This window comes from Pogoniulus pusillus, unplaced genomic scaffold, assembly GCF_015220805.1.
Source record: "Pogoniulus pusillus isolate bPogPus1 unplaced genomic scaffold, bPogPus1.pri scaffold_58_arrow_ctg1, whole genome shotgun sequence".
In the NCBI taxonomy this organism is placed as follows: domain Eukaryota; kingdom Metazoa; phylum Chordata; class Aves; order Piciformes; family Lybiidae; genus Pogoniulus; species Pogoniulus pusillus.
The window spans coordinates 414476-438856 of NW_026974711.1; the positions used below are offsets into that span (position 1 = coordinate 414476).

At 58.8% G+C, this 24381-nt stretch overlaps 2 protein-coding genes across 9 annotated transcripts in view; both read right to left on the reverse strand.

Annotated features, from left to right (window-relative positions):
* Positions 1–351: 351 nt before the first annotated feature.
* Positions 352–13248, reverse strand: ATF1 (activating transcription factor 1). Of its 6 annotated transcripts, XM_064141587.1 has the most exons (10): positions 12059–12243; positions 9950–10057; positions 9215–9277; positions 8334–8456; positions 7576–7704; positions 6812–6909; positions 5958–6088; positions 4956–5135; positions 3830–3989; positions 352–3490 (listed from the first exon to the last, which is right to left on the reverse strand). In XM_064141587.1, exons 4-10 carry the CDS (start codon positions 8451–8453, stop codon positions 3346–3348), a joined length of 963 nt encoding a protein of 320 aa, XP_063997657.1. In that variant the 5' UTR covers positions 8454–8456; positions 9215–9277; positions 9950–10057; positions 12059–12243; the 3' UTR covers positions 352–3345. The 6 variants fall into 6 exon arrangements, with proteins under 6 accessions (XP_063997657.1, XP_063997656.1, XP_063997658.1 ...); XM_064141586.1 differs by lacking the exon at positions 9950–10057; XM_064141588.1 differs by lacking the exon at positions 9215–9277.
* A 4568-nt stretch (positions 13249–17816) lies between these two features.
* Positions 17817–24381, reverse strand: part of DIP2B (disco interacting protein 2 homolog B) — a 63574-nt gene continuing 57009 nt past the window's right edge. For all 3 annotated transcript variants that reach the window (XM_064141583.1, XM_064141581.1, XM_064141580.1), the window contains 5 exons: positions 23890–23947; positions 22825–22899; positions 20109–20286; positions 19896–20019; positions 17817–18482 (listed from right to left, as the gene is read on the reverse strand). In XM_064141583.1, coding sequence (XP_063997653.1) covers positions 18230–18482; positions 19896–20019; positions 20109–20286; positions 22825–22899; positions 23890–23947 — 688 coding nt within the window. In that variant the 3' untranslated portion in view covers positions 17817–18229. The remainder of the gene's footprint in view (positions 18483–19895; positions 20020–20108; positions 20287–22824; positions 22900–23889; positions 23948–24381) is intronic.

The window sequence follows — 24381 nt, forward strand, 5'->3', positions numbered from 1 at the left end:
AGAAACAGGGATCCAGGACTGCTCTTGGCCACTGCAAAGGTCTTGATATCACGGCAGGGCTGCAGTGCTGCCAGAACCCCAAAGAAATCAGAGCAGGAACTCCAAAGAAATCAGAGCAGGAACTCCAAAGAAATCAGAGCAGGAACTCCAAAGAAATCAGAGCAGGAACCTCAAAGACATCAGAGCAGGAACCCCAAAGACATCAGAGCAGGAACCCCAAAGAAACCAGAGCAGGAACCCCAAAGAAACCAGAGCAGGAACCCCAAAGAAACCAGAGCAGGAACCCCAAAGAAACCAGAGCAGGAACCCCAAAGAAACCAGAGCAGGAACCCCAAAGAAACCAGAGCAGAATTCAATTTCTGGTGACTTTTATTTACCAAGGTCAGTTTTTTTTTTGCAACCATCTAATTGCTTGAACAATTATTTACAGTTCAGACAAAGCTTTTACTCCTGTTTGGAAGCAGCCAGCAGAGCAGGGTTAGCTACTACAGCTCTTACTCTCAGGATGTAGAATTTTACTCTCTTCCAATCCAGATTTGGAAGTAAACCCAGAGTAAGTACTTCGTGGTCAGTGATTAAAGAGCAAACTCCTGGTAGTGTTTAATATTCCCAGGAGGAGACATCAGCTGCTCCTTCCAAAACACTACCTTAAGAGGATAAAAATGGAGTGGGAGTTGTGCCTGGCAGCAGGAGGTTGGTTTCACTGAGGACAGAAAGGATTTTGCCACCAGAGTTTTGCTCTTAACACTTGAAAGCTTTTTTATTATTATTATTATTAATTATTATTCTGTATTACAAAAGAAGGGAAATGAAGGAAAAGGAAGGAGAGCACAGGGTGAGGATCAAAGAGCAGAGAAGTTAACCAAATTAGTTTCAGCCCTGTAGGTCAAACCCTCCCAACACCACCTGAAGGGAGGTGGCCAGGTCCTGCTCCTGGAGGTGCTGAGCACGTCCCAAGCTGCTCTGCTGGCAGAAAGGAGGCACCAAAAGCCTCTTTCGGAGCAGCTCCCTGGTGTCAGGACTCTCTCCAGGAGGTGCAAGGAGAGCAGCTCTGTGCCCACCAGCGGAGTGCATGCCCACAGGTGGGCACTGGGGGGGGGGTGGAGCATGCTCAGCCCAAGCAGACTCTTAGAAGCTGCAGAAAAACAAAACGAGTCCTTCCCTGCCCCCGGGGAGCTGAGTGTTGAACGCAGCAGAGCTCTGCTCGCTCACAAGTCCAGCACTGGAACACAAACTGCTGCCTGAGCCTTGGCTAAGCAGGACACAGGGAGGGGTGAGCAGGGTGGGAAGCACTCGGCCCTGAGCTGGCACAGCACACAGGGGGGGTTTGGGCAGCAGGCTGGCAGCAGAGCCCAGGCTGCAGTTCCCTCTGCCAGGACTGGAAGCAGGACCCAACCCCTGCTATGGGCACAGCACCTGAGTGCTCCTGCAGCAGGCACTGCACACACAGCTTCTGCTGCCTCACAGCACCACAGGAGGGGCAGGCTGGCTGGCACCTCTGCCAGGCCACCTTAACCCAGCCCCTTGGCTCAAGCAGGGTCACATCCAGATGGCTTCTGAGTCTCTCTAGGAGCAGAGATCCCCCACTCAGAAGTCCCAACTCAACCTTTCATTTTCACCTGAAGCAAACTGAGCTCACAGCCAGCAGCAGCTCTGGCAGCAGCCAGCTGCAGTGTGCAAGCATCACCAACTCTGGGCACCAACAGCTCTGATCTCTAGGGGGGGGGAGTTTGTCCCTAATACTCTTTAGGATCCTTTTTCTTCTTGTGGGTTTCTTGGGTTGGTTTTTTTTTTGCCTAGAGACATACAAAATTAATTCAAATCTCTCCTTAGAGCAAAGAGGATCTCCTTTGACTTTGTACTATCCATAAAAATATATCCTTGAAAATCTGCTTCACAAAATATTTCCTTTGTTTACTAAAACAAAAAGCTACAAACTTGTCAAAATCTCTGTAGAAACTCAGGGGCAGAGTTGGCAAAGAGCAACAAATTCAGCTACAAAATAGAGCAAGCAAACACCTCCCCTGCCCTCCCCCGGAGGCTTTTTGCTCACCAACAGCTTGGACTTTGCAAAACATCATCTACCTTAGAGGAGGGCAGATGCTCTGCACTGCCCCAGCACACAGCCCACAGGACCTCAGCCACCCTTTGGTATTCATCTGCCTTCTGCTCAGCTCTGTTTGGTTTCCATCTCCCAAAGCACAGCAGAAGCTCAGGCAAGCAGCACAAGGCTCTGCTGCTCCTAGCAGCAGCACCTGGGTTGGGGCTGGGTTCTGGATGCTCAATAGCTCAGCAAATTCTGAAATCATCATCATCATCAAGTCATCACTGTCACCACGAGTCACCCTTCAGAACCTTGCTCACCAGCACCTGGTTCCAGAAGCTTTCCCAAGGCCATCAGACCCCAGCCCACCTGGGCTGCAGGGGCTGGGTGACCTCTAGGCCCTCTTGCCTGGGGCCAGCACCCAGCCTGGATGAGGCCTCACCCACAGTGGGCATGGGAAGGGCACAAGAAGCACTTCAGGTGTCCTCACTTCCACTCTCCTCTTGGAGTACATAGGAGAAGTCTTCAGCATGCTGAGGTCTCTGTGGCCCAGGCAGCTCCAGGACTGGGCCTCCCTGGCTGCTTGCTTGCAGATCCTTCCCAGACTGGATAAACACAGCAAACATGGGAGGAAAAAAATACCCCAAAACAACCACCAAGGCCAACTTTGGAACCTGTCAGCTGAGAGAGTCCAGAGAATCGATGCCTCCAGCAGCCCAACAGCTTCTGGCTTCATCACCTGCCCCTGCCAGGAGCAGCTCCGGGGGCCCAGAGGGAAATATTTACAGACAAAAGAGCTGAGAGAGGAAAGGAAGAGAGGAAGAACTCAGCTGGTGCTGAACGAAACTTAATGCCAGCCATGGAGGGAGGTCACTGCAGCCACACTCAAGCCAAAGTCTCCAGGACAAGAGGGATATCCCAAGGGATTTTCACCACCTGGCCTCGGGCAGGGCTGTCTCTGTCCTCTCACTGCAGCTGCAGTTTCGACTTGAGCAAGTTTCCAGTTGTGCCAGCAGGAATTTTGCTGAGGTTTTTTTCTTGTCCTTTTTTTTTCTTTCTTGTGTCACCAACAGGTTGTAAATAAACTCTGGAGCCTTGAAGCTGTGAAATCCAGGTAGAAAAGTGTCTCTTTTTGTTTGGGTTTTTGTGTTGCTTTGTTTCTTTGAACCTTTCCTTTAGGTTAAAAACAAAAAAAATTCAGTCTATAAAAAAAAAAAAGACAAAAAAAAAACCAAAACAAAAACCAAACCCCAAAATTCTCCTCTGGAATTTTCCACAGTCCACAGAGGTTTGACCTTTCCTTAGACACTTTTATGGCAGTAAAGATCTTTCAGAGTCTTTAGCTCTTCAATCAAAGTCTTGTTCTGGTTCTCCAGCACTGCCACTCTGTTCTCCAGGCACTTCACATATTCCTTCTTCTTCCTGCGGCACTCCCGAGCAGCCTCCCTGCAACACAGCAAGCAGCAGCCCTGAGCTGGGGATGTTGCTGTGCTGAGGCAGGGGAAGAGCAGGGAGCTGAGCCAAGGACACCAGGACAGGTGGTGAGAATGGAGGGAGGCACCAAGATGGGCAGAGAGCTGCAGAACCTCCCCTGCGGGGCACAGGGTGAGGGAGCTGTGGCTGTGCAGGCTGGAGGGGAGAAGGCTCCAGGGAGCCCCTTGGAAGGGCTGCAGGAGTTTCAGTTTCAATCTATCCCCCTCTGGTCCTGCCACTCCAAACCCTTGTCAAAGAAGTCCCTGCCCAGCTCTCCTGGAGCTGCCCTGCAGCCCAGGGGCCCTCACCCACCTGTTCTTCATCAGCCTGATCTCGCGTTTCAGCTGGGGGTCGTCTGTCTTGCTTGTCTGCGAGCTCAGGGTGACAGGAGAGGTCATCACCACGGCCTGGGGCAGGGAGGTGGGGGTGGGGGTGGTGCGGATCTGGTAGGTCTGCATGTCCCCCGAGGCAGCTGTGGGGACAATGCAAGGCACATCAGGACGTGGCAGTAGGAGGCCACACCTGAGTCAGTGCTGCTGGCTGCTGCTCAGCTCCTGACAGCAAACCTCAGCCACCCCAGGGCCATTCCTGGTGCCCAACCCATGCTGCCAAGGCTGAGCAGTCACTTCTTGTGGCAGCAGGAGAGGGAAGCCAGGGACAGTGCCAGCTCCAGGGAGGGCAAAGGGGAGAGGGTCCCCCAGGGGGCTGTGGGGGGAGCATCTTGGGCTCAGGGTTTGCTGAGGGAGGTTCAGGTTGATAGTGGGAAAAATTTCCTCCCAGGAAGGGTTCTCAGGCCCTGGCCCAGGCTGGTGGTGAAGTCCCCACCCCTGGAGGGTCTAAAAGGCACAGGGCAGTAACGCTGAGGACCCTGGGAGCAGGCGCCCAGGGGCAGGGGTGCTGAGGGGCCTAGGGACAGGGACCCAAGGGCAGGGGTGCTGAGGGCTCCAGGGACAGGGGGCAAGGGGCAGGGGTGCTGAGGGCCTCAGGGGCAGGGGCCCAGCAGCAGGGGTGCTGAGAGCCCCGGGGGAAGGGGCCCTGAGAGACCCGAGGGCAGGGGTGCTGAGGGGCCCAGGGGCAGAGGTGCTGAGGGGCACAGGTGCTGAGGGCCCCAGGGCAGGGGTGCTCAGGGGCCCAGGGACAAGGGTGCTGAGGGGCAGGGGTGCTGAGGGGACCCCGGGACAGGGGTGCTGAGGGCCCCAGGGTAGGGGTGCTGAGGTACAGGGGTGCAGAGGGGCCCAGGGCAGGGGTGCAGAGGTACAGGGGTGCAGAGGGGCCCAGGGACAGGGGTGCTGAGGGACAGGGGTGCAGAGGGGCCCAGGGGCAGAGGTGCTGAGTGCCCGGGGAACAGTGGTGCTGGCAGCGCAGGAGCTGAACTGCGAGCTGTGGGGCAGTGCCCAGAGGCTGGCAGGGTCCCTGCCCTGCTGCCAGGGGTACTCACTCTGCACCACCACCTGGTTGCTGGGCACGAGGATCTGCTGCCCGTCGGAGGTCTGAGCGTACTGCAGGATGGTGGTGCCAGGCTGGGCGCTGCCAGCGCTGCTCATGGTGAGCGCCTGCAGCCCCTGCACGCCCTCGGCGCCGGCGCCGCCCAGCTGCAGCCCGTTGGCAGCGATGGCAACTGCGAGGAGAGCAGAGAGCAGGCAGCATCTGCAGCTGGGCATGGGACTGCAGCTGGGCATGGGACTGCAGCCCCTGCAGCCCTGCCCGCTGCTGGCAAACGCTGCCATGCCTGGAGGGCTTCCTGCTCTGGCCGGGAAGGGCAGAGGCCTCCTGGGGGCACTCAGAAGTGTGGGCAAGGGGAAGGTTTTTCTCCTCTCCCTCTGCTCTGCCATGGTGAGGCCACAGCTGGGGTCGGTTGTGGGCTCCCCAGTTTCAGAGGGCCAGGATACAGCAGAGAGAGTCCAGCAGAGGCTGTGAGGATGCTGAAGGGCCTGGACCATGCCAGGCTGAGGCCCCTGGGGCTGTTTGCTCTGGAGAGGACCTTGCTAACGTTTATAAACATGGGAGGAGTGGGGGCCAGGTTTGTGTCAGTGGTGCCCAGTGCCAGGGCAAGGGGCAATGGGCACAAAGTGGAGTATCAGAAGTTCCATCAGACATGAGGAGGAGCTTCTGGAACTGAAGGGAGCTGGAGCAGGCTGCCCAGAGAGGCTGTGGAGTCTCCATGCCTGGAGTCATTCCAAACCCACCTGGACATGCTCCTGTGTGACCCTCTCTAGGTGGCTCTGCCCTGGCAGGGCAGTTGGAACTGGGTGATCTTTTAAGGTCCCTTCCACCCCGACCCATGCCATGATCCTCAGGAGAGTCTCCTGATCCCAGTCCAGCTGCCTGCAGTCACTTCATTGCCTGGAGGCTTTCACCTCAGTCCCACATGTACCAAACCCTGGCCCTGAGGCAAGCAGAGTCCCAGAGGGGTGCAGGCAGGCAGGCAGTGGGCACCTACTGTACTGGCCAGAGCTGGTCTGGTAGATTGGTGTGGGCACAGACATGGATGTGACCGTGGAGACCCCAGGACTCTCCTCATCTCCTTTCCTCTCTCGACTATCTTCAGAGGAAAGATCCTTCAGAATTTTTCTATTGAAGAAGGAAAACAACAACAAAAGAAGTCTCTTATCAGCCACACCTGCCAAGGCTCTGCCTGCTCTCTGCAGCAGAAACAAACCCTAAACGTGGAGGTGCAGCAGCTCCTGGAGCTGAAATGTTGTGGCAGGTGACTGCCTCAGCTCCTTCTGTGAGGACCTCTCTGTAGGTTACAGTCTGAGCATTTATTTCCATGTCTGAGTCATTTTAGGAGCTAAATGGGACATGGCTTAGTGGCCATGGTGGTGTGGGGCTGATGGACTCGAGGAGCTGAGACAGCTCCTCCAGCTGGAGCAGGCTGCCCAGGGAGGTGCTGGAGTCTCCCTCTCTGGAGGGCTTCCAACCCCTCCTGGATGTGTTCCTGTGCCACTTGCCCTGGGTGACCCTGCTCTGGCAGAGGGTTGCACTCAGCCTCCAGAAGTCCTCTCCAGCCTCCACCATTCTGTGACTCAGGAGCAATTCAATCCAGCCCCTGGCACTCAGCAGCAGCCCTCAGCAGTTCTGCAACTCAAGCTTACAGCTGCTGCCCAATTCCCCTGCCCCACGGCACACTGCAGCTCATCTCTCCTTAGCTAAGTCCAAGGCTGCTGGCAGGAGGCAGCTGAGGTGGCGATCTCAGGAGGTCTGCTGTGTGCCCCAGGAGAGAGGAAGCCCTCTGGAGAGTGGCAGCAGAGTGGCAGCAGTGCCAGGCTGCTGTGTGCCCCCTGCAGCACTCACCGGTAGGAAGGTCTCCGTGCGAGGATGCCTCCAGCCCTCTGTGCCGAGCTGATGCTGTCCGAGGAGTCCTGAGAGTCCTCACTCTCAGACAGAGACACCTGCAGGGCACAGCCCAGGTTAGCCAGGACAGACCCCAGACCCACACATCATGGGGGGCTTGGATGGGACCTCCAAAGACCCAGTCCAACCTCTGCCCAAAGCAGGGTACCCAGCGCAGGTCACACAGGAACACAGCCAGGGGGAGTTGGAAGCTCTCCAGAGGAGACTCCACAGCCTCTCTGGGCAGCCTGCTCCAGGCTCCAGCACCCTCACACCAAAGATGTTTCTCCTCATGTTGAGATGAACCTCCTGGGTTCCAGCTTGTCCCTCCTAGTTCCTCCTCCCATCACTGGGCACCACCGACCAGAGCCTGGCACCTTCATCCTGACACCCACCCCTCAGATATCTGCAGACACTGACCAGGTCCCCTCTCAGCCTTCTCCTCTTCACAAAGAACACCTGCAGGTCTCTTTCTTCACAGCAGAGATGTTCAACTCCCTTCATCATCCTCACAGAGTCATTAAATGGTCTGGGTTGGAAGGGACCTTGAAGATCATCCAGTTCCAACCCCAACCATGGGCAGAGACACCTCCCCCCAACCCAGGCTGCTCAAGGCCTGTCTGGTGCCAGCCTGCACTGTGGCAGGGCCTGCAGGGTCAGAGCAGCCTCCCCAAGCCCATGGCACACAAACCCCAGCACTGCTGCCAGCCAGAGCCTGCACTCACCTGCACTGTCTGCACCTGAGGGGAGTGGATGACAGAAGAGGACTGAGCTGTCTGAATGACTCCCTGGACCTGGACTTGCTCTCCAGGAAGCTGCACAACTGTCAGGGGAGCAGGACCCCGCAGAGACATCTGCAGAGACAAAGAATCCTTCACTGCAGCAGCTGCTGCCCAGCCCCAGGAGCTGCAGGTGCATGTGGGCAGAGCAGCAGAGGACAGGCACTTGCAGAAGCTTCTTTTCAGTGTCACTGAAACCCCAGAAGATGCCCTTTGAAAGTGGACATCTTGGAGACACACAGAAAAGGCTGCAGGAGTCACTGCCATGCCTTGGGTCAGGGGAAATTGGGAGCTGCAGGATTTTGTGCATTCAAATGCTGCAACTCCAACCTGGGGAGCTCTGAAGGAACCACAAAGGAAGAGAATTCTCCAGAGTGGCAGTGCTGAGACTGAGCCAGCAGAGCTGCTCTCCCCCAGCACAGGGAATGGCTCAGGCTGGAAGGGACCTCAGAGCTCATCTCCTCCAACCCTCTGCCACAGGCAGGGACACCTCCCCCCAGCTCAGCTCAAGGCCTCCTCCAGCCTGGCCTTGAACTGCTCTTGTGCTGCCCATGCACAACTCAGGAGACTTTTCTGGGCAGTCTTTAGGTTCCTTTTCTTCTCTCTGTGTTTCTACACCTCGGGGACCAGCACAGCTTGTGGGACATTCTAAGGATGGCTCTTAACTACCTGGAATGTTTGCTGAGATTTGGGCCAGGCTTTACCTGTTGAGCAATATGAGAGAGCTGAGCTGCCTGAAGGGTTGTACCTTGTACGGCTGCGGCTTGCGGCGGCGTCACCGAGCTGCTGCTGCTGCTGCTGCTCTTGTGCACCTCTTCCATCATCAGCTGCAACACAGGAGGTACACTGGGGTCAGGGCACTGCCCTGCTGCTCCACAGAGCCTCATGCACGATGCTGCCAGCCCCACTTGCAGATTTTTTCAGGAGCTCTTTGCCCTTTGCTGTTCCTTTCCATGCACAGCCTCTGGAGTCGCTTCCCCTTCTGCGCCGCCAGCCTTGGGCAGCTCCTGCGGGGCCAGGAAGGGAGCTGGGGTTGGGTGGAAGCCTTCCTTAGAGCATGGAGTGGAAAGGACCTTCAAGACCATCCAGTGCCAACCTCCTGCCAGGGGCAGGGACACTTCCACCAGCCCAGGCTGCTCCAGGCCTCAGCCAGTCTGGCCTGGAACACCTCCAAGGAGGGGGCAGCCACAACCTTCCTGGGCAGCCTGTGCCAGTGGCTCCCCAGCCTCAAGGCCAAGAATTTCTTCCTCCTCTCCACTTTCAGTCTCACTTCTCACAGCTCAAAAGCCTTTGTCCCTCATCCTGGCACTCCCAGTCCTTGTCCCAAGCCTCTCTCCAGCTGTCCTGAAGCCCCTTCAGGCACTGGAAGGTTGCTTTAAGGTCTCCCTGGAGCCTTCTCCTCTCCAGGCTGCACAGCTCCAGCTCTCCTAGCCTGTCCCCACAGGAGAGGTTCTCCAGTCCCTGACTCGTCCGTGGCTTTGGGCAGGTTGAGCCCAGTAGGCCACCTGGGCAGGGCCTCACAGCAGTACCAAGCCCTGCTCTGGACTTGTCCCCTTCTGCCCTGGCAGCACTGGCTCACACCTACCCCCTGCTGAGGTTCACTGCCACATCATTTACTGCAGTTCCTGGGGTGGGTTTGGTTTTCTTTCTGGTGAAAAATAAACAAGTCAGGTCTTGAGAGCCACCAAGAAAGCCAAGATGAAGCTGTGAGCAAAACAATTCCCAAGCTGCCAGCCAAACCTGTTTTCAACATCTGAAGGTGCACAAAACCCAAGCAAAAGTTCAAGCTGCAAGCAGAGAGAGGCAGTTCTGAGTTCCAGCCCCTGCAGCAGCCACTCTGTCCCCACCTAGCAGCCAGGAGAGCTTCTCTCAGCTCTCAGATCCAATGTGGGACTGCTCAGGGTGTCCTGACAGCATCCCCCTGGCAGCAGTGGGGCTCAGTGGCCCTGCAGAAGCAGGGGGTTAGGGGAGGGGGAGTGGGAGGAGCAGCCCAGGGCAGAGAAGCTGATGGGTGAGCGCCGAACGTTTCGTCAGGGGAGGGCTGAGGCTGCTCAGGGCACAGTTGCTACGAGACTGGAAGTGAAATTTCTTTCCGTGGAAATGTGACTCATTGATTTTTCCCTGCTGAGCTAAAACCACAGCTCTGTAGCCTGGCCTGGAGGGGTGAAAGCCAACAGGAGACAGAGAGCAGAATCTTGTCTCCCTCTCCCCTCCTCAAGGCTCCAACCCAGTGCCTCTCATCCCAGCACTGCCTCTAAATGGGAGCTGGAGTCTCAGACACATCTTCCTTGGGAACAGAGACAGAAACACCACATCTCACCGTGGGCAAGTTTACTCTGTCCTCCCAGAGTTCATCTTCCTCCTTCAAACACCAGAGTCTTCACTCTGAACCAGCCCTCAGGCACCACCTCAGGGCCCTCCTAGACGGCTGAGGAGCAGCCATGAAAAGCACAAATCCATACAAGCTGTGGAACTCTGGAGGCTTTACCATCTCCAAGCAGCTGCCTGCAGCAGCCAGAGCTCCTCAAACACTGTTTACTTGACTTTGGAAGGAAGGCATTTGGGCAGGTTTGGGTTTTTCATGCAGATGGGCAGAACTGTGCTTGTTCTCCAGGAATCTGTGACAGGCAGAGGCAAAGGGCAGCAAATCCTCCGAGCTCATGCCAAGGAGCAAGGGAGGAGGTTGGAGCCAATGGAGCCAGTGACAGTTCACAGTATCACAGGTTGGAAGAGACCTCACAGATCATCAAGTCCAACCCTTTAGCACAGAGCTCAAGGCCAGACCATGGCACCAAGTGCCACGTCCAGTCCTGCCTTGAACAGCTCCAGGGACGGCGACTCCACCACCTCCCCGGGCAGCCCATTCCAGTGCCCAATGACTCTCTCAGGGAAGAACTTTCTCCTCACCTCCAGCCTAAATCTCACCTGGTGCAGCCTGAGGCTGTGTCCTCTCGTTCTGGTGCTGGCCACCTGAGAGAAGAGAGCAACCTCCTCCTGGCCACAACCACCCCTCAGGTAGTTGTAGACAGCAATAAGGTCTCCCCTGAGCCTCCTCTTCTCCAGGCTAACCAATCCCAGCTCCCTCAGCCTCTCCTCGTAGGGCTGTGCTCAAGGCCTCTCCCCAGCCTCGTTGCCCTTCTCTGGACACGCTCAAGCATCTCAATGTCCCTCCTAAACTGGGGGGCCCAGAACTGAACACAGCACTCAAGGTGTGGTCTAAGCAGTGCAGAGTACAGGGGCAGAATGACCTCCCTGCTCCTGCTGGCCACACCATTGCTGATGCAGGCCAGGATGCCACTGGCTCTCTTGGCCACCTGGGCACACTGCTGGCTCATGTTCAGGTGGGTATCAATCAGCACCCCCAGATCCCTCTCTGTCTGGCTGCTCTCAGCCACTCCGACCCCAGCCTGTAGCTCTGCATGGGGTTGCTGTGGCCAAAGTGCAGCACTCTGCACTTGGAGCTAGTTTTGGCCTCGGTTCCCCAGACAGACTCATGGATACTCCTCAGAACTCCAGCAGCACTTCCCAGGTCTCTTCCACTCCCCCTCCCGCAGTGAAACGCAGCTGCCTGCCCACCCCCGCGGCGAGCAGCTGCAGCCAGCCCCCTCCCCCCCCGCAGCCTGCAAACGCCTCCGCCGCAGGGACACAGCCCCGGGGGGCGCTTAGCGAGAGGAAAGCACCGCTCAGACCACAGCCAAACGACCTGCAGCAGCCCGCCGAGCACCGACCCCACGCTGGCTGCCTCGGGCAGAGCTCACAGACCCAGCCCGAGTTAACGGCAGAGGCGATCGCCGCCGTCACGGGACCCTCGCTGCTCCCCACCGGTCACCCGCAGCCGCCTCTGCGGAGGAGACTCCCGCGGTCCGTCCGCTCAACACTCAAACGGAGCCGAAGCTCCCCGGGCGCTCCGTGCCAGAGCCCGGCGGGGGGGGGGGGGGAGCCTGTCCCCAGCCATGCAGGAGGCTCCTCGGCGGCGCCGAGCCTCGGGCAGCGGCAGCAGCCCCCGGGGCGATGCGGGGCCCGGGCCCGGCGGCAGCCACAGGCTGCGCGGGGAGCAGAGCGCCTCGGGCCCGGTGTGCCTTGGCTGGGGCGGCCGCGAAGGAGCTCCCCCCGGGGGTCCTGCGTAGCGGCCGCCGGCCGGGAAGGGGCGAGGAGAGCCTCAGCTGAGGAGAACGACCGCGCCGCAGTCCGCTCCCCGGTCTGTAACGGGGCTCAGCCGTTCCCTCGCGGCCCAGGGGCGAGCAGGCTGCGGGGAGGGCTGGCGCCGGGTGCCGAGGGGAGCGACACGACCCGGTCGGGCCTGCTGTAGGCCCGGGGCCGGCGGAAGGAGCCGCTTCGGGGCCAACGGGGCGGGGGGGGGGGGAAGGGGCGAACGGGCCCAGGGGAGGCCTCCCCAGCCCGGCCGTGCCTCGGCGGCTCCCGCTCTTACCTCAGAGGCCCTCCAGGTCCCGCCGGTGGGCCCACGTGGGGAGGGCCACGGCCGCGCCCGTCTCCGCCTCAGGACACCGACACCGGCGCCGGCGGCATCGCGAACACGGCAGGCCCGCGCGGGGCGGGCGGACTGCGACCATAGAGTCGCGGCGGAGGCCTCGCCTGGAAACCCCAACCATAGAGTTCCCCGCACCATAGAGTTCCGCCGCCGGAAGCCAGAGCGGCCGCTCCGGCACCGCCTCCAGCCGGCGGGCTCCAATCGCGGGACCATAGAGAGGCGGCGGCAGAGCGCCGCTGCCGGCCCCAGGGCGGGGAGCTGCCTGCGGCCGCCCGCACGGAACCGAGGGCGCAGGCCGCGGGCTGGGCACGGCCGGGCCGGGAAGGCTTTGCTCGCCCAGAGCCTCCTGCCCTTTGCCTTCAGCTGCCGCTGCGGAACGAAGCAGCGGAGCGAGGGATTGCTGCGCCGCCGCAGGCCGGTTCTGGCCTTCCAGCGCTGGGTGCACAGCCGCGGGGCTGCGGCCGGTGGCTGCCTGGCGTCTAGCGCAGCATCGCAGAGCGTCTCCGGTTGGAAGAGACCTCCAAGACCGAGTGCAAGGTCCTGCAGCTGGGTCGAGGCAATGCCAAGCACCAATCCAGGCTGGGCAGTGCCAGGCTGGAGAGCAGCCCTGAGGAGAGGCACTTGGGGGTGCTGCTGGAGGAGAAGCTCAGCAGGAGCCAGCAGTGTGCACTTGCAGCCCAGAGAGCCAAGCAGAGCCTGGGCTGCGGCAGCAGCCAGCAGGGACAGGGAGGGGATTCTCCCCCTCTGCTGTGCTCTGCTGAGACCCCACCTGGAGTGCTGCCAGGGCAGGAGTCCTTACCTAGGAGGGACAGCAAAGCTTTAACCTCCTCACCTAGGAGGGACAGCAAAGCTTTAACCTCCTCACCTAGGAGGGACAGCACAGCTGGATGAGGGAAAAGGAATCTCAAGCACTGCACAGGGGACTAAAGGAAGGTCAAACAGGTGGAGCGGAGATGATTCCAGCTGCAGTTCCTCACTGGGTTTTCCCCAGACAGTCCTGGGGTGCCAAAGCCTCAGACGGGGCCAGCTCCCCCCCAGCAGCCTTTAGGACCACAGCACAAAGCACAGGATTCGTTCCCTGTAAAACACAGCAGCAGCTCCAAGCACTCACCGGGACCGGGGGGGAGCCTTCCCCACGGGTTCCACCCTGGATGTGACCCAGCTGCAGCCACAGGTTTGCAGGAGCAGTCAGTGACAGAAGCCCAGAGGGGAGTTGGACTGGAAGGGACCTCTCAAGGTCACCCAGTCCAAACCCCCCCCCGCAGTCAGCAGGGACATCCCCAACCAGAGCAGGCTGCTCGGAGCGCCACAAACGACCTGATCCGGAACGGCTCCAAGGATGGAGCCACCTCCCAACTGCTGTGGCCAGCCTGGCTCAGAGTTTCCCTCTCCCTTTTCTCCAGGAGAAGGCTTCCCCCTGTTGGCTTCCTTAAATCCCTCAGAGACACAGAGCAGCCGGAGGGCGCAGGGAGTGCTCAGGCATCGATATTTATTAACACAAGACAAAGGAAACACAATCAATGCGTTAATGGGACACTGCCCAGAGCCAGGTGTTAAAAATGGTTCAGCTAATCTAACTTTAAATAAATAAAACCTTTATACATAATTACAGGATGCTGGAGCCTGGGGGCTGACAACGGTGAACAGAAATGAAAAGAGGTGGGAGGGAGGGGTGGGGGGGGGGAAATATTGCATCTAAAGTTGGTCTCGTTTTTACAACCTTCTGCTTCAGGACAGTTAGTAGGACACAGCTTAATGACACTGAATTAAATCAGAAGTGCAGTGCAAATTGTAACAAAAACAGGACCTGACCTGAGCTGGACTCAACAGGTTTGGCCTAGGGAACAGTCCCAAACAGCTCAGACATACAAAATGTTTGCCTTTGAAGTGTTAAGAGTTCCGAGGGGTAAAGTTTCTCACTGCAGCTGTGTGCTTGGGATCTGATGGCCAAGAGTAGGAAATCATTTGCCTTCTGCAAGTGGCTAAGCTGCAAAGCCAGACCTGGCAGGGAGCAGCTGGTTCCTGGGAGCCAGCAGCTACAGAAAAGCATCCAACTGGACCTGGACAGGCAGCATCTGCAAGCTCTGACCCTGAGCATGCAGCATCTGCAGCCCTGCAGGCTCCCACCCTGAGCGTGCAGCAGCTGCAGCCCTGCAGGCTCTGACCCTGAGCGTGCAGCATCTGCAGCCCTGCAGGCTCCCACCCTGAGCGTGCAGCAGCTGCAGCCCTGCAGGCTCTGACCCTGAGCGTGCAGCAGCTGCAGCCCTGCAGGCTCCGACCCTGAGCGTGCAGCAGCTGCAGCCCTGCAGGCTCTGACCCTGAGCGTGCAGCATCTGCAGCCCTGCAGGCTCCCACCCTGAGCGTGCAGCAGCTGCAGCCCTGCAGGCTCTGACCCTGAGCGTGTAGCAGCTGCAGCCCTGCAGGCTCTGACCCTGAGCGTGCAGCAGCTGCAGCCCTGCAGGCTCTGACCTTGAGCGTGTAGCAGCTGCAGCCCTGCAGGCTCCCACCCTGAGCGTGCAGCAGCTGCAGCCCTGCAGGCTCTGACCCTGAGCGTGCAGCATCTGCAGCCCTGCAGGCTCTGACCCTCCCTGAGCCCTGCCAGGCTGCTGAAGTGCCTCAGTTCGTTCCCAGCTGGAACAAGGCTGAGCAGCTGTTGGAAAGCAAACCCAGTCCCACCTCGAGAGCCTTCCTGCAGCAACCAAACACTCATTTCCCCGTCTGGAAGAACAAAGTGCCCCAGCCTGAGGGGGGCTGGCACAAGAAGTAGGTAGCACTTAGTGCTGTACAGTTGGGTGCCTCACAGGGGTTGTTGTAAGGACTTGGTCATATCCTCCCCTACGGAGGAAGAAACGGAAGGAGTGAGCTGACCTGTGGAAGGTCTGTGGCAAGCATTAGCAGAGCTGGACTCAGGGTTTCCAGGTTCCCAGCTCCACTCTTCCTCCTCTCCTGCTGCGTTTTGCTGTGCCAGACTTTGGCACAAGCACTCAGGTCACAACTGGGCAGCTGCTCCCCGGCGAGCAAGGATGGAGCCTTTCCTCCTCCTATGGGCTGCACTGAGAGCTCTCCAGCAGAGAGTCAAGACTGGGAGCAGGCAGCAAACTTGCAAGATCAAACCTCAAACTATCAGTACTTAGCCAAAGAAAATCAAAGGAACAACAAAAAAAAACAAACCCAAACCAAACAAACTATAAAATAAAATCAATTCAGTTTGCCACTGAGAAACAGAACTCCTGAAATCAGCCCTGCCACAGCCTGGGAATCAAATCAAATCAACCTCAAAAGCCAGGAGGAAAACCAAAAGCCACTCCTAGAGCTGCATTCCAAAGCCACTGCAAGGGACACCTCAAGAAGTTCTTGAAACAAAAACTCAGCTGTGAAGCTTTGAGGAAGAAGAAAAAGGTGGAGACCATCAGAGCTCCTCTGTGGGCTGCTAAGGGAAGAAGTCTGCTGGGCAGGGAACCCTGAAGTGGAGCTGCAAAGGAGGAATTTGCTGGGCAGGGAACCCTGAAGTGGAGCTGCAAAGGAGGAATTTGCTGGGCAGGGAACCCTGAAGTGGAGGTGCAAAGGAGGAATTTGCTGGGCAGGGAACCCTGAAGTGGAGGTGCAAAGGAGGAATTTGCTGGGCAGGGAACCCTGAAGTGGAGCTGCAAAGGAGGAATTTGCTGGGCAGGGAACCACAGCAAACACCCAAAGTGCTGACTAGAAGCAAGGGGAAGCCTTTGCTGGCTGCCAGAGGAGAGTGTTTGTGCACCTGACCCCCCCCCCGGGGGCAGCTTCAGCTCTCAGTCACAGCTACCCCTTGGCATTTCCTCACTTTGCAAGCAGGTTTGTTGCAGCTAAGCACATCCCAGGACCTGCTGCAGAGATGCTCTGGGATGCAGCTGCAGAAGCCTTCCCCCCAGCACCCCTGCTGCTGCCAGAGGGACCCTCCCCAGCACAGCAGCACTGCCTGGCTGCTGTGGGTCCCAAAGGTGCACTTCAGACCAAGCTGTCTGCAAAGAGCTCTCCAAGGCCTTGCCACAGCAGCTTCCAGTTCCTGAATCTATCCTCCCCCAGGTACTTTTCAACAGCACCTCTCAGAACCTGGCCCAGCTGCAGCAGTCCTGTCCCCAGGGAAGGACCCACAGGAGGTTTCCAGGGCCAGCCCTGGGCTGTGCTCACAGCTCTGCTGCTGAGTGCCACAGAAGCTGCAGAGTTAAGTCCTGTAAACCTTTTAAGTTCTGCCTAAAACCTCTGCATGAGGTAACTGTGAACATCTCAACCACCTCATCTGTGCTGCAGACCACCTCTGACTCAAACCAAACCCTCAACAAACCTGTTGCAGTCTCTGGTATCCACTCTCATCCCTCCCCAAATCCTCCTTCCTTAACTCCCAGAGGAATTTTACTGTTCCTTAAAGATTATTAAGCCTTAAAGAAAGGTTCACTTGAGCCAAAGCCTCAGCACTGCCTCTCGGCCCAGTGTGCAGCTGCTCCCTAACAGGAGGAGTTCACATCCACTGCTCTAAGGCTGCAGAGCTGCCAGAGTACCCTGCAGGCTGTGCTGCTCGCTCACAGCTCTCTCCTGATGTGCTCAGCCACAGCTGCTCTGCCTCACCTTTTGTGCCTCCTCCTGGAGCAGAAGAGCTGCACTCAGCCAACTCCAGAACTGATTCTTCCCAGCAAGTGCTGTGAGGGAAGCTGAGTTATTGCCTCCCACTGGACATTAAAGCCTACTTACAACCTCTCTTGCTCTGCCAAGAGGGAACTGCATGGCACAAAGACAGAGGAGCTGGGCCAGGAGGGCAAGGGAGGGGATTCTGCCCCTTGGCTCTGCTCTGCTGAGACCTCACCCCCAAATCTGCTCCCAGTTCTGCAGTCTCCAGGCTAAGGACACAGAGCTGCTGGAGTGAGGCCAGAGGAGGCCACAAAGATGAGCCCAGGGCTGGAGCAGCTCTGCTGTGAGGACAGGCTGAGGGAGCTGGGGGTGTGCAGCCTGGAGAAGACTCCAGGGGGACTTGAAGCCTCCCAATAGCTTGAAAGAATCCTCCAGGAAGGCTACAAAGGGACTTTTGATGAGGTTGCCCCCAGTGGGGAGACTGGAGATGAGCTGTGAGGTCCCTAAGCCATGCTGTGATGGTTCTGTGCAGTGCAGGAGCAGAGAGCTGTGCTGAGTGCCAGCCAGTACAAAGTGCTGCAGTGGCTGGAGGCAAAGGCTGGCACTCAGGGGGCATCCTTTCAGGGGAGCATTTGGGACCTGAACCCTCGCCAGTTCCATGCTACTATTTAAACTGAACCTCTCTGACAAAGATGTGCCTTAAAATCAGCTTCCTGCCTGCTCTCAGACACTCCTGGCCAGCACCAAAGGCCTGGACACTGCCAAGTGAGAGCTGTGGCTGATGTCTGACCAAGAGAGAGCTGTGCTGAGGACCGCAGAGCATCACCTGCCCTTCAGACTGCTGCCTTCAGCTGGTGGCAGCAGCACCCCAGGGAATCCTCCTTCCAAGAGAATCCTACAGAGGAATATTAACATCTTTAAAACACAGGCAACAAGTCTCTGTCTTTTTGAGCTTGAAGAAATGTCTCTGCCACGAGGAGCTCTGAGAGCCTGTGAGGTCTGGCTTTGGGCCTGGCACAGCTGTGGTGATGCCATGGGCTGAGGAGCTAGAGCAGAGGGGCCAAGGATATTAAGAGAGCAGGGAACTGCAGAACTCTGGTGACCCTTTTCTTAAGAGTTTTTATTATCTTAACTAAATAAAAGCTTCCCCCTTAGAGAATCCTACCCCAGGGATTAGATAAAAATACAAATATGTACAGCAGGCTGAAAAAGGAAGCTACTGGAAAGGCCTTGGGGAGTTTGGAGCTCACACCTGTGTCAACTCTGCACTTCTAGAAAGCTAAAGGGTTCAGTAAACTCTTCCAGAGGTTTTCCATTGCCTGCCACATCTCCTCTGGTCTGCTGGCACTCAGAACCACCTCAGGCTTACCAGGGGATGAGATGAAAGGGACATGGCAGCAACCTGCAGCCTCAGATCAAGTATGAGTCGTTGGGTGTTCACCAGCTGCGTTTCCACAGCCACCCTCTGCCACTCACTTGGTCCCACAGAGGTCCTGACTGAGGTCTGCCCCCATGTTACATGTTGTAGGCCACATAGATGGGGTCCAACTGGTCAGCCAGGAAGCTGTCCCGGAGATGCATTCGTTGCTTCTCCCCCCTGGAGTTGATGGGAATGACTCCAGGATCCACCACCACCACCACGCCCACGATCAGGTAATGCTCCTCCAGCACCACGTTTGTGACCAGAGGAACCAGGTCCAGGGCTTCCTGTTCACAGCCACACAGCTCCACCACCACCACCAGCAAGTTGGTCCATGTGAACACAGCACTGAAAGGGGTAAGAAGGGGAGGGGGAAGAAAAGAGAAGCAGAGGAGGTAGTTACAGTGCTGGGGCACAGAGAGCCTCAGCTGAAATCCTTCATCCACAGCTGAGTTTCCACCTGCTCTGGGCTGCACTTCCAAGTGACCAAGTCCTGACATGGCAAAGATCAGTTCAGGGAACCACAGAATGGGTTGGGTTGGAAGGGATCTCAAAGGTCATTCAGTGCCAGCCTCCTGCAACGGGCAGGGACCTCTCTCACCAGTCCAGGCTGCTCCAGGCCTCATCCAGCCTGGCCCTGAACACCTCCAGACAGAAAGCATCACCTCCTCAGGCTCCTTTCCCTGGGTCCATCACTCCTCCCTCTGCCCTCTCTCACACCAGCTGCTGGCACTTCGGTGCTGGGCAGAGAGGGGTCAGGGTCCCTGCCAGACCTGAGCAGCCACAGCAGAGTGCAGGCCCTGGGAGGTCACAGTGACCTTGGCTTGGCTAAGCAAACTGAAACTGCATTTTGGTGGAGAAGCTGAACCTGCCCTGGCCTGGCACCTGATCTGTGCAGGAGCAGTGTGCCCTGGAACCATGGCACAGAGGACTCGGAGCCCTGCAGGCAGAGATCCCTCCCACCAGCACAGCTTGCTCAAGGTCCCACCCAGCCTCATCTTGAACACCTCCAGGGAGGAACAGCCACAGCCTCCCTGGGCAACCTGTGCCAGTGTCTCCCCACCCTTGCTCTCCCTAGCTTCTTCCTCCTCTCCAGTCTCAGTCTCCCCTCTCCCAGCTCTTTTTCTCTCTCTCTCTTTCTTCCTTTCTTCCTTTCTTTTCTTCCTTTCTTCCTTTCTTCCTTTCTTTCCCTTCCTTCCTTCCTTCCTTCCCTCCTTCCTTCCTTCCTTCCTTCCTTCCTTCCTTCCTTCCTTCCTTCCTTCCTTCCTTCCTTCCTTCCTTCCTTCCTTCCTTCCTTCCTTCCTTCCTTCAGGTTGGCAGAGAGCTCCAAGCTCACCCAGCCCAACCCAGCCCCCAGCCCTGGCCAACCAACCAGACCATGGCACTCAGTGCCCCAGCCAGGCTTGGCACCAACACCTCCAGCCATGGGCACTGCACCACCTCCCTGGGCAGCCCATTCCAGTGCCAATCACTCTCTCTGACAACAACTTCCTAACAACATCCAGCCTCAGCCTGCCCTGGCACAGCTTCAGGCTGTGTCCCCTTCTCCTGGCCCTGCCTGCCTGGCAGCAGAGCCCAACCCCACCTGGCTACAGCCTCCCTGCAGGCAGCTGCAGGCAGCAATGAGCTCTGCCCTGAGCCTCCTCTGCTGCAGGCTGTACCCCCCCAGCTCCCTCAGCCTCTCCTCTCAGGGCTGTGCTCCAGGCCCCTCAAAGCCACTGTCCCACCCTCTTGGCTGGGCTGTCCCCGGGGCTGCTTTACCATTCAGCAATGCTCCTGTGGGTGCGGGACACGGAGGTCTCGATGTCGATGGGATGGTAACGGAGCCCTCGCAGCTCCAGGGTCTCGTCCAGCGCTCCCACCACGTAGAGGGCATCGTGGCGCTCTGAGAGGACAGAAGGGAGGCGAAGGGGTGGAGCAGGCAGCCGCAGCCTGCAGCCCGCCGCTGCCCTCCCGCCGCCGCCGCTGCCCTACCCCCGCTGGCGGCGGTGAGCTCGGTGCGGCGCACGAAGCCGAGGTACCCGGTGCGAGCCCACAGCGTCTGCGCGGCGTCGCCGAAGCTCAGGCGGGTGTTGAAGTGATCTGCCTGCAGGCTCTCGCTGTCGTAGATGGTGTAGTAGCCGCTGGCCGTGTGGGGGCTGTTCACCCAGATCTGCAGCGGGACCCAAGCGCAGGGATGCAGCCAGGGCTGGCCCCGAGCCCCTGCCGAGCGCTGCGGCGGCGCCGGCAGGGCAGAGCCGGGGGCAGAGCGGAGCAGAGCAGAGCCGGGGGCAGAGCAGGGCAGAGCCGGGGGCAGAGCCGGGGACAGAGCAGAGCAGGGCAGAGCCGGGGGCAGAGCCGGGGACAGAGCAGAGCAGGGCAGAGCCGGGGGCAGAGCCGGGGACAGAGCAGAGCAGGGCAGAGCCGGGGACAGAGCAGAGCAGGGCAGAGCCGGGGACAGAGCAGAGCAGAGCCGGGGACAGAGCGGAGCAGAGCCGGGGACAGAGCGGAGCAGAGCCGAGGGCAGAGCAGAGCCAGGAACAGGGCAGGGCAGATCCGGGGTAGAGCAGAGCCGCGGGCAGGGCAGAGCAGAGCCGGGGAGAGGGCAGAGCTGCGGGCACAGCAGAACCGCGGGCAGGGCAGAACCGCGGGCAGGGCAGAGCCAGGGACAGGGCAGAGCTGCAGGCAGGGCAGAGCCGCGGGCAGGGCAGAGCCATGGGCAGGGCAGAGCCGCGGGCAGGGCAGCGCCAGGGACAGGGCACAGCCGCGGGCAGGGCAGAGCCGCGGGCAGGGCAGAGCCAGGGACAGGGCACAGCCGCGGGCAGGGCAGGGCAGAGCCGCGGGCAGGGCAGAGCCAGGGACAGGGCAGAGCCGCGGGCAGGGCAGAGCCCCCAGAGGCTACTCTGCAGCTGAAGTTTTCCAGCTAACAGAAATGGTTTGCATCCAGCTCCAGCCTCTCAACATCCCAGCCCCTTTCTGCTCTCCCAACCTCTGCTTTGCTTCCCAATCTTTTTTCCTTCCAACCTCCCCTTTCTTTCCAACCTTTTTTATTTTCTTTCCAGCCTTCTTATTTCTCTTCCCAACCTCCACTTTTCCTCTCAACTTCCTTTTCAATTCCCAACCTTTTTTCTCTTCCCAACTCCCATTTACCTTCCCAATTTCCACTTTTCCTTCCAGCCTCTTTTCTTCTTCCCAACCTTTTTCCCTTCCAATCTCCTTTTCCTTCCCAACCTCTCTCTTCCCATTTAGATCCAAGTCTAAAATTCCCTTTTCTGTTCTTTCATCTCTTTTCCAAGCACACATCTGGCAGAGCTCTCTCCTAGTGGCTGGAGGGGGAGGGTGAACTGAGGAGATCAGGGCTGGATTTTGTTAGCCTATGGAGTCCCAAACTTGCACTCAAGCAGCACAGGCCAAGGGCCCTGTGCTGGAGTCAAGGGAAGGAAGCAAAATGTAAATGAAGATGATTTGGAAACCACTCAGACAAGATTTAGCCTGGACCCAACCTTCCTGCCCAGCAGGGATTTACTTTACCAAAGCCAAACCAGTCCAGCAAGAATTTAGCTTCCCAGAGCCTGGAAGATGTCACCCAATGATGGATAAAGAACTGGCTTGAGGGCCACACCCAAAGAGTGGCTGCCAATGGCTCCATGGCCAACTGGAGGGCAGTGCCAAGCAGAGTCCCTCAGGGATGAGTCCTGGCACCAATCTTGTTCAACATCTCTGTGGGTGCCATGGGCAGAGGCACTGAGTGCAGCCTCAGCAGGTTTGCTGCCCACACCAAGCTGTGTGGTGCTCAGCCAGGCTGGAGGGCAGGATCCATCCAGAGGGAGCTGTGCAGGCTGCAGAGGTGGGCACAGGCCAAGCTCAGGAGGTTCAACAAGACCAAGTGCAAGGTTCCTGCAGCTGGGTCGAGGCAATGCCAAGCACCAATCCAGGCTGGGCAGTGCCAGGCGGGAGAGGCACTTGGGGGTGCTGCTGGAGGAGAAGCTCAGCAGGAGCCAGCAGTGTGCACTTGCAGCCCAGAGAGCCAAGCAGAGCCTGGGCTGCAGCAGCAGCAGTGTGGCCAGCAGGGCCAGGGAGGGGATTCTGCCCCTCTGCTCTGCTCTGCTGAGACCCCACCTGGAGTCCTGCATCCAGCTCTGGAGCCCCTGGGCCAAGAGGGCTGTGGAGATGCTGGAGAGTGTCCAGAGCAGGGCCAGGAGGATGCTGAGAGGCTGCAGCAGCTCTGCTGTGAGCACAGCCTGAAAGAGTTGGGGCTGTGCAGGCTGGAGCAGAGGAGGCTCCCAGGTGAGCTTCTTGTGGCCTGCCAGGATCTGAAGGGGCTCCAAAAAAGCTGGGGAGGGACTTTTGAGGCTGTGAGGGAGTGGCAGGAGTGGGGGGGATGGAGCAGAGCTGGAGGTGAGGAGAGTGAGGCTGGAGGTGAGGAGGAAATTGTTGAGCAGGAGAGTGGTGAGAGGCTGGAATGGGTTGCCCAGGGAGGGGGTTGAGGCCCCATGGCTGGAGGTGTTTGAGGCCAGGCTGGCTGAGGCTGTGTGCAGCCTGCTCTAGGGCAGGGTGTCCCTGGGCATGGCAGGGGAGTTGGCACTGCCTGATCCTTGTGCTCCCTTCCAACTCTGCCTGATCCTATGACTCTGTCACCCAGCAGACACAGGGGATGCAGCTCAAGCAGCAGGCAGCCACAAGATGCCCAAAGAGGGAAATCTGCACTCACCTCCCCCAGGTGAGAGTCTCCAAGAGGCCCTTTGGTCTCAGGATTGACGATGACTACTTTGACTCCAGGGAGAATCTAAAGAGCAGCAGAAGGAAGATCTGCCCTGTGAGTTATCTTCACACCCAGCTGAAGCACCAAGGCTGCTCCTCTGCCTCCAGAAAGGCAGGAATGGGACAGGCTGGGACACAGCCCTGAGCCCTGCTGGTGGCACGGAGGAACTCTGGGACTCAGCACTGGGGGCTCTGGGCTGGAGAGCACCTTCAGAGCTCATCTCCATCCTCTGTCCCATGCAGCAGGGACACCTCCACCAGCACAGGCTGCTCCAGGCCTCATCCAGCCTGGCCATGAGCACCTCCAGGGAGGGAGCAGCCACAGCCCACCCTGGGCAGCCTGTGCCAGTCTCACCAAACACTTCCAACCCCTCCCATTCTGTGAGTCCCAGCGACACATCCACAGGGTCATGGGCACAGAGCCCTGGGGGGTGCTGAGGGGCACAGAGGTACTCAAGGGCACAGAGCCCTGGGGGTGCTGAGGAGCACAGAGGTACTCAAGGGCACAGAGCCCTGGGGGTGCTGAGGGGCACAGAGCCCTGGGGGGTGCTGAGGGGCACAGAGGTACTCAAGGGCACAGAGCCCTGGGGGGTGCTGAGGGGCACAGAGGTACTCAAGGGCACAGAGCCCTGGGGGGGTGCTGAGGGGCACAGAGATACTCAAGGGCACAGAGCCCTGGAGGGGTTCTCAGGGGCACAGAGCCCTGGGGACGGATGCTGAGGGGCACAGAGATACTCAAGGGCACAGAGCCCTGGAGGGGTTCTCAGGGGCACAGAGCCCTGGGGGGAGATGCTGAGGGGCACAGAGCCCTTGGGGGGGATGCTGAGGGGCACAGAGCCGTGGGGGGGGATGCTGAGGGGCACAGAGCCCTGGGGGGGGATGCTGAGGGGCACAGAGCCTTGGGGGGGGATGCTGAGGGGCACAGAGCCCTGGGGGGAATAGGTGCTGAGGGGCACAGAGCCCTGGGGGGGTGCCCAGGGGCTGTGGGCCAGGCCAGGCCATGGCAGGGAATTACCTTCCCTGACTCGGCCAGCAGCAGGCTCTGGGGGGCTCCTCGTTCCACCAGGCGCACCCTGGGGGGGCAGAAAAGGTTGTCAGGGGAGAGGAGAGCTGAAAACTGCTGCAGGAAGAGAGAGCTGAGGGGGGGACAGCTCCAAGGGGGACAGCTCCGGGGGGGACAGATCAGGGCAGGGCAGCTCCAGTGGGGAACAGCTCCGGGGGATGGAACAGCTCAGAGCAGGGACAGCTCCATGGGACGACAGCTCCGCGGGGGGGTGGTTCAGGTGGGGACAGCTCCAGGGAGGGACAGCTTAAAGTGGGGACAACTCCATGGGATGACAGCGCTGGGGCTGGGGGGGGGGTGGCTCAGGTGGAGACAGCTCCAGGGAGGGACAGCTCAGGGTGGGGGACAGCACCTGGGGGAACAGCTCCTGGAGGGGACAGATGGGGGGTGGGGGGGGGGACGACAGCTCTGGGAGGGGACAGTTCCAGGGAGGACAGATGAGGC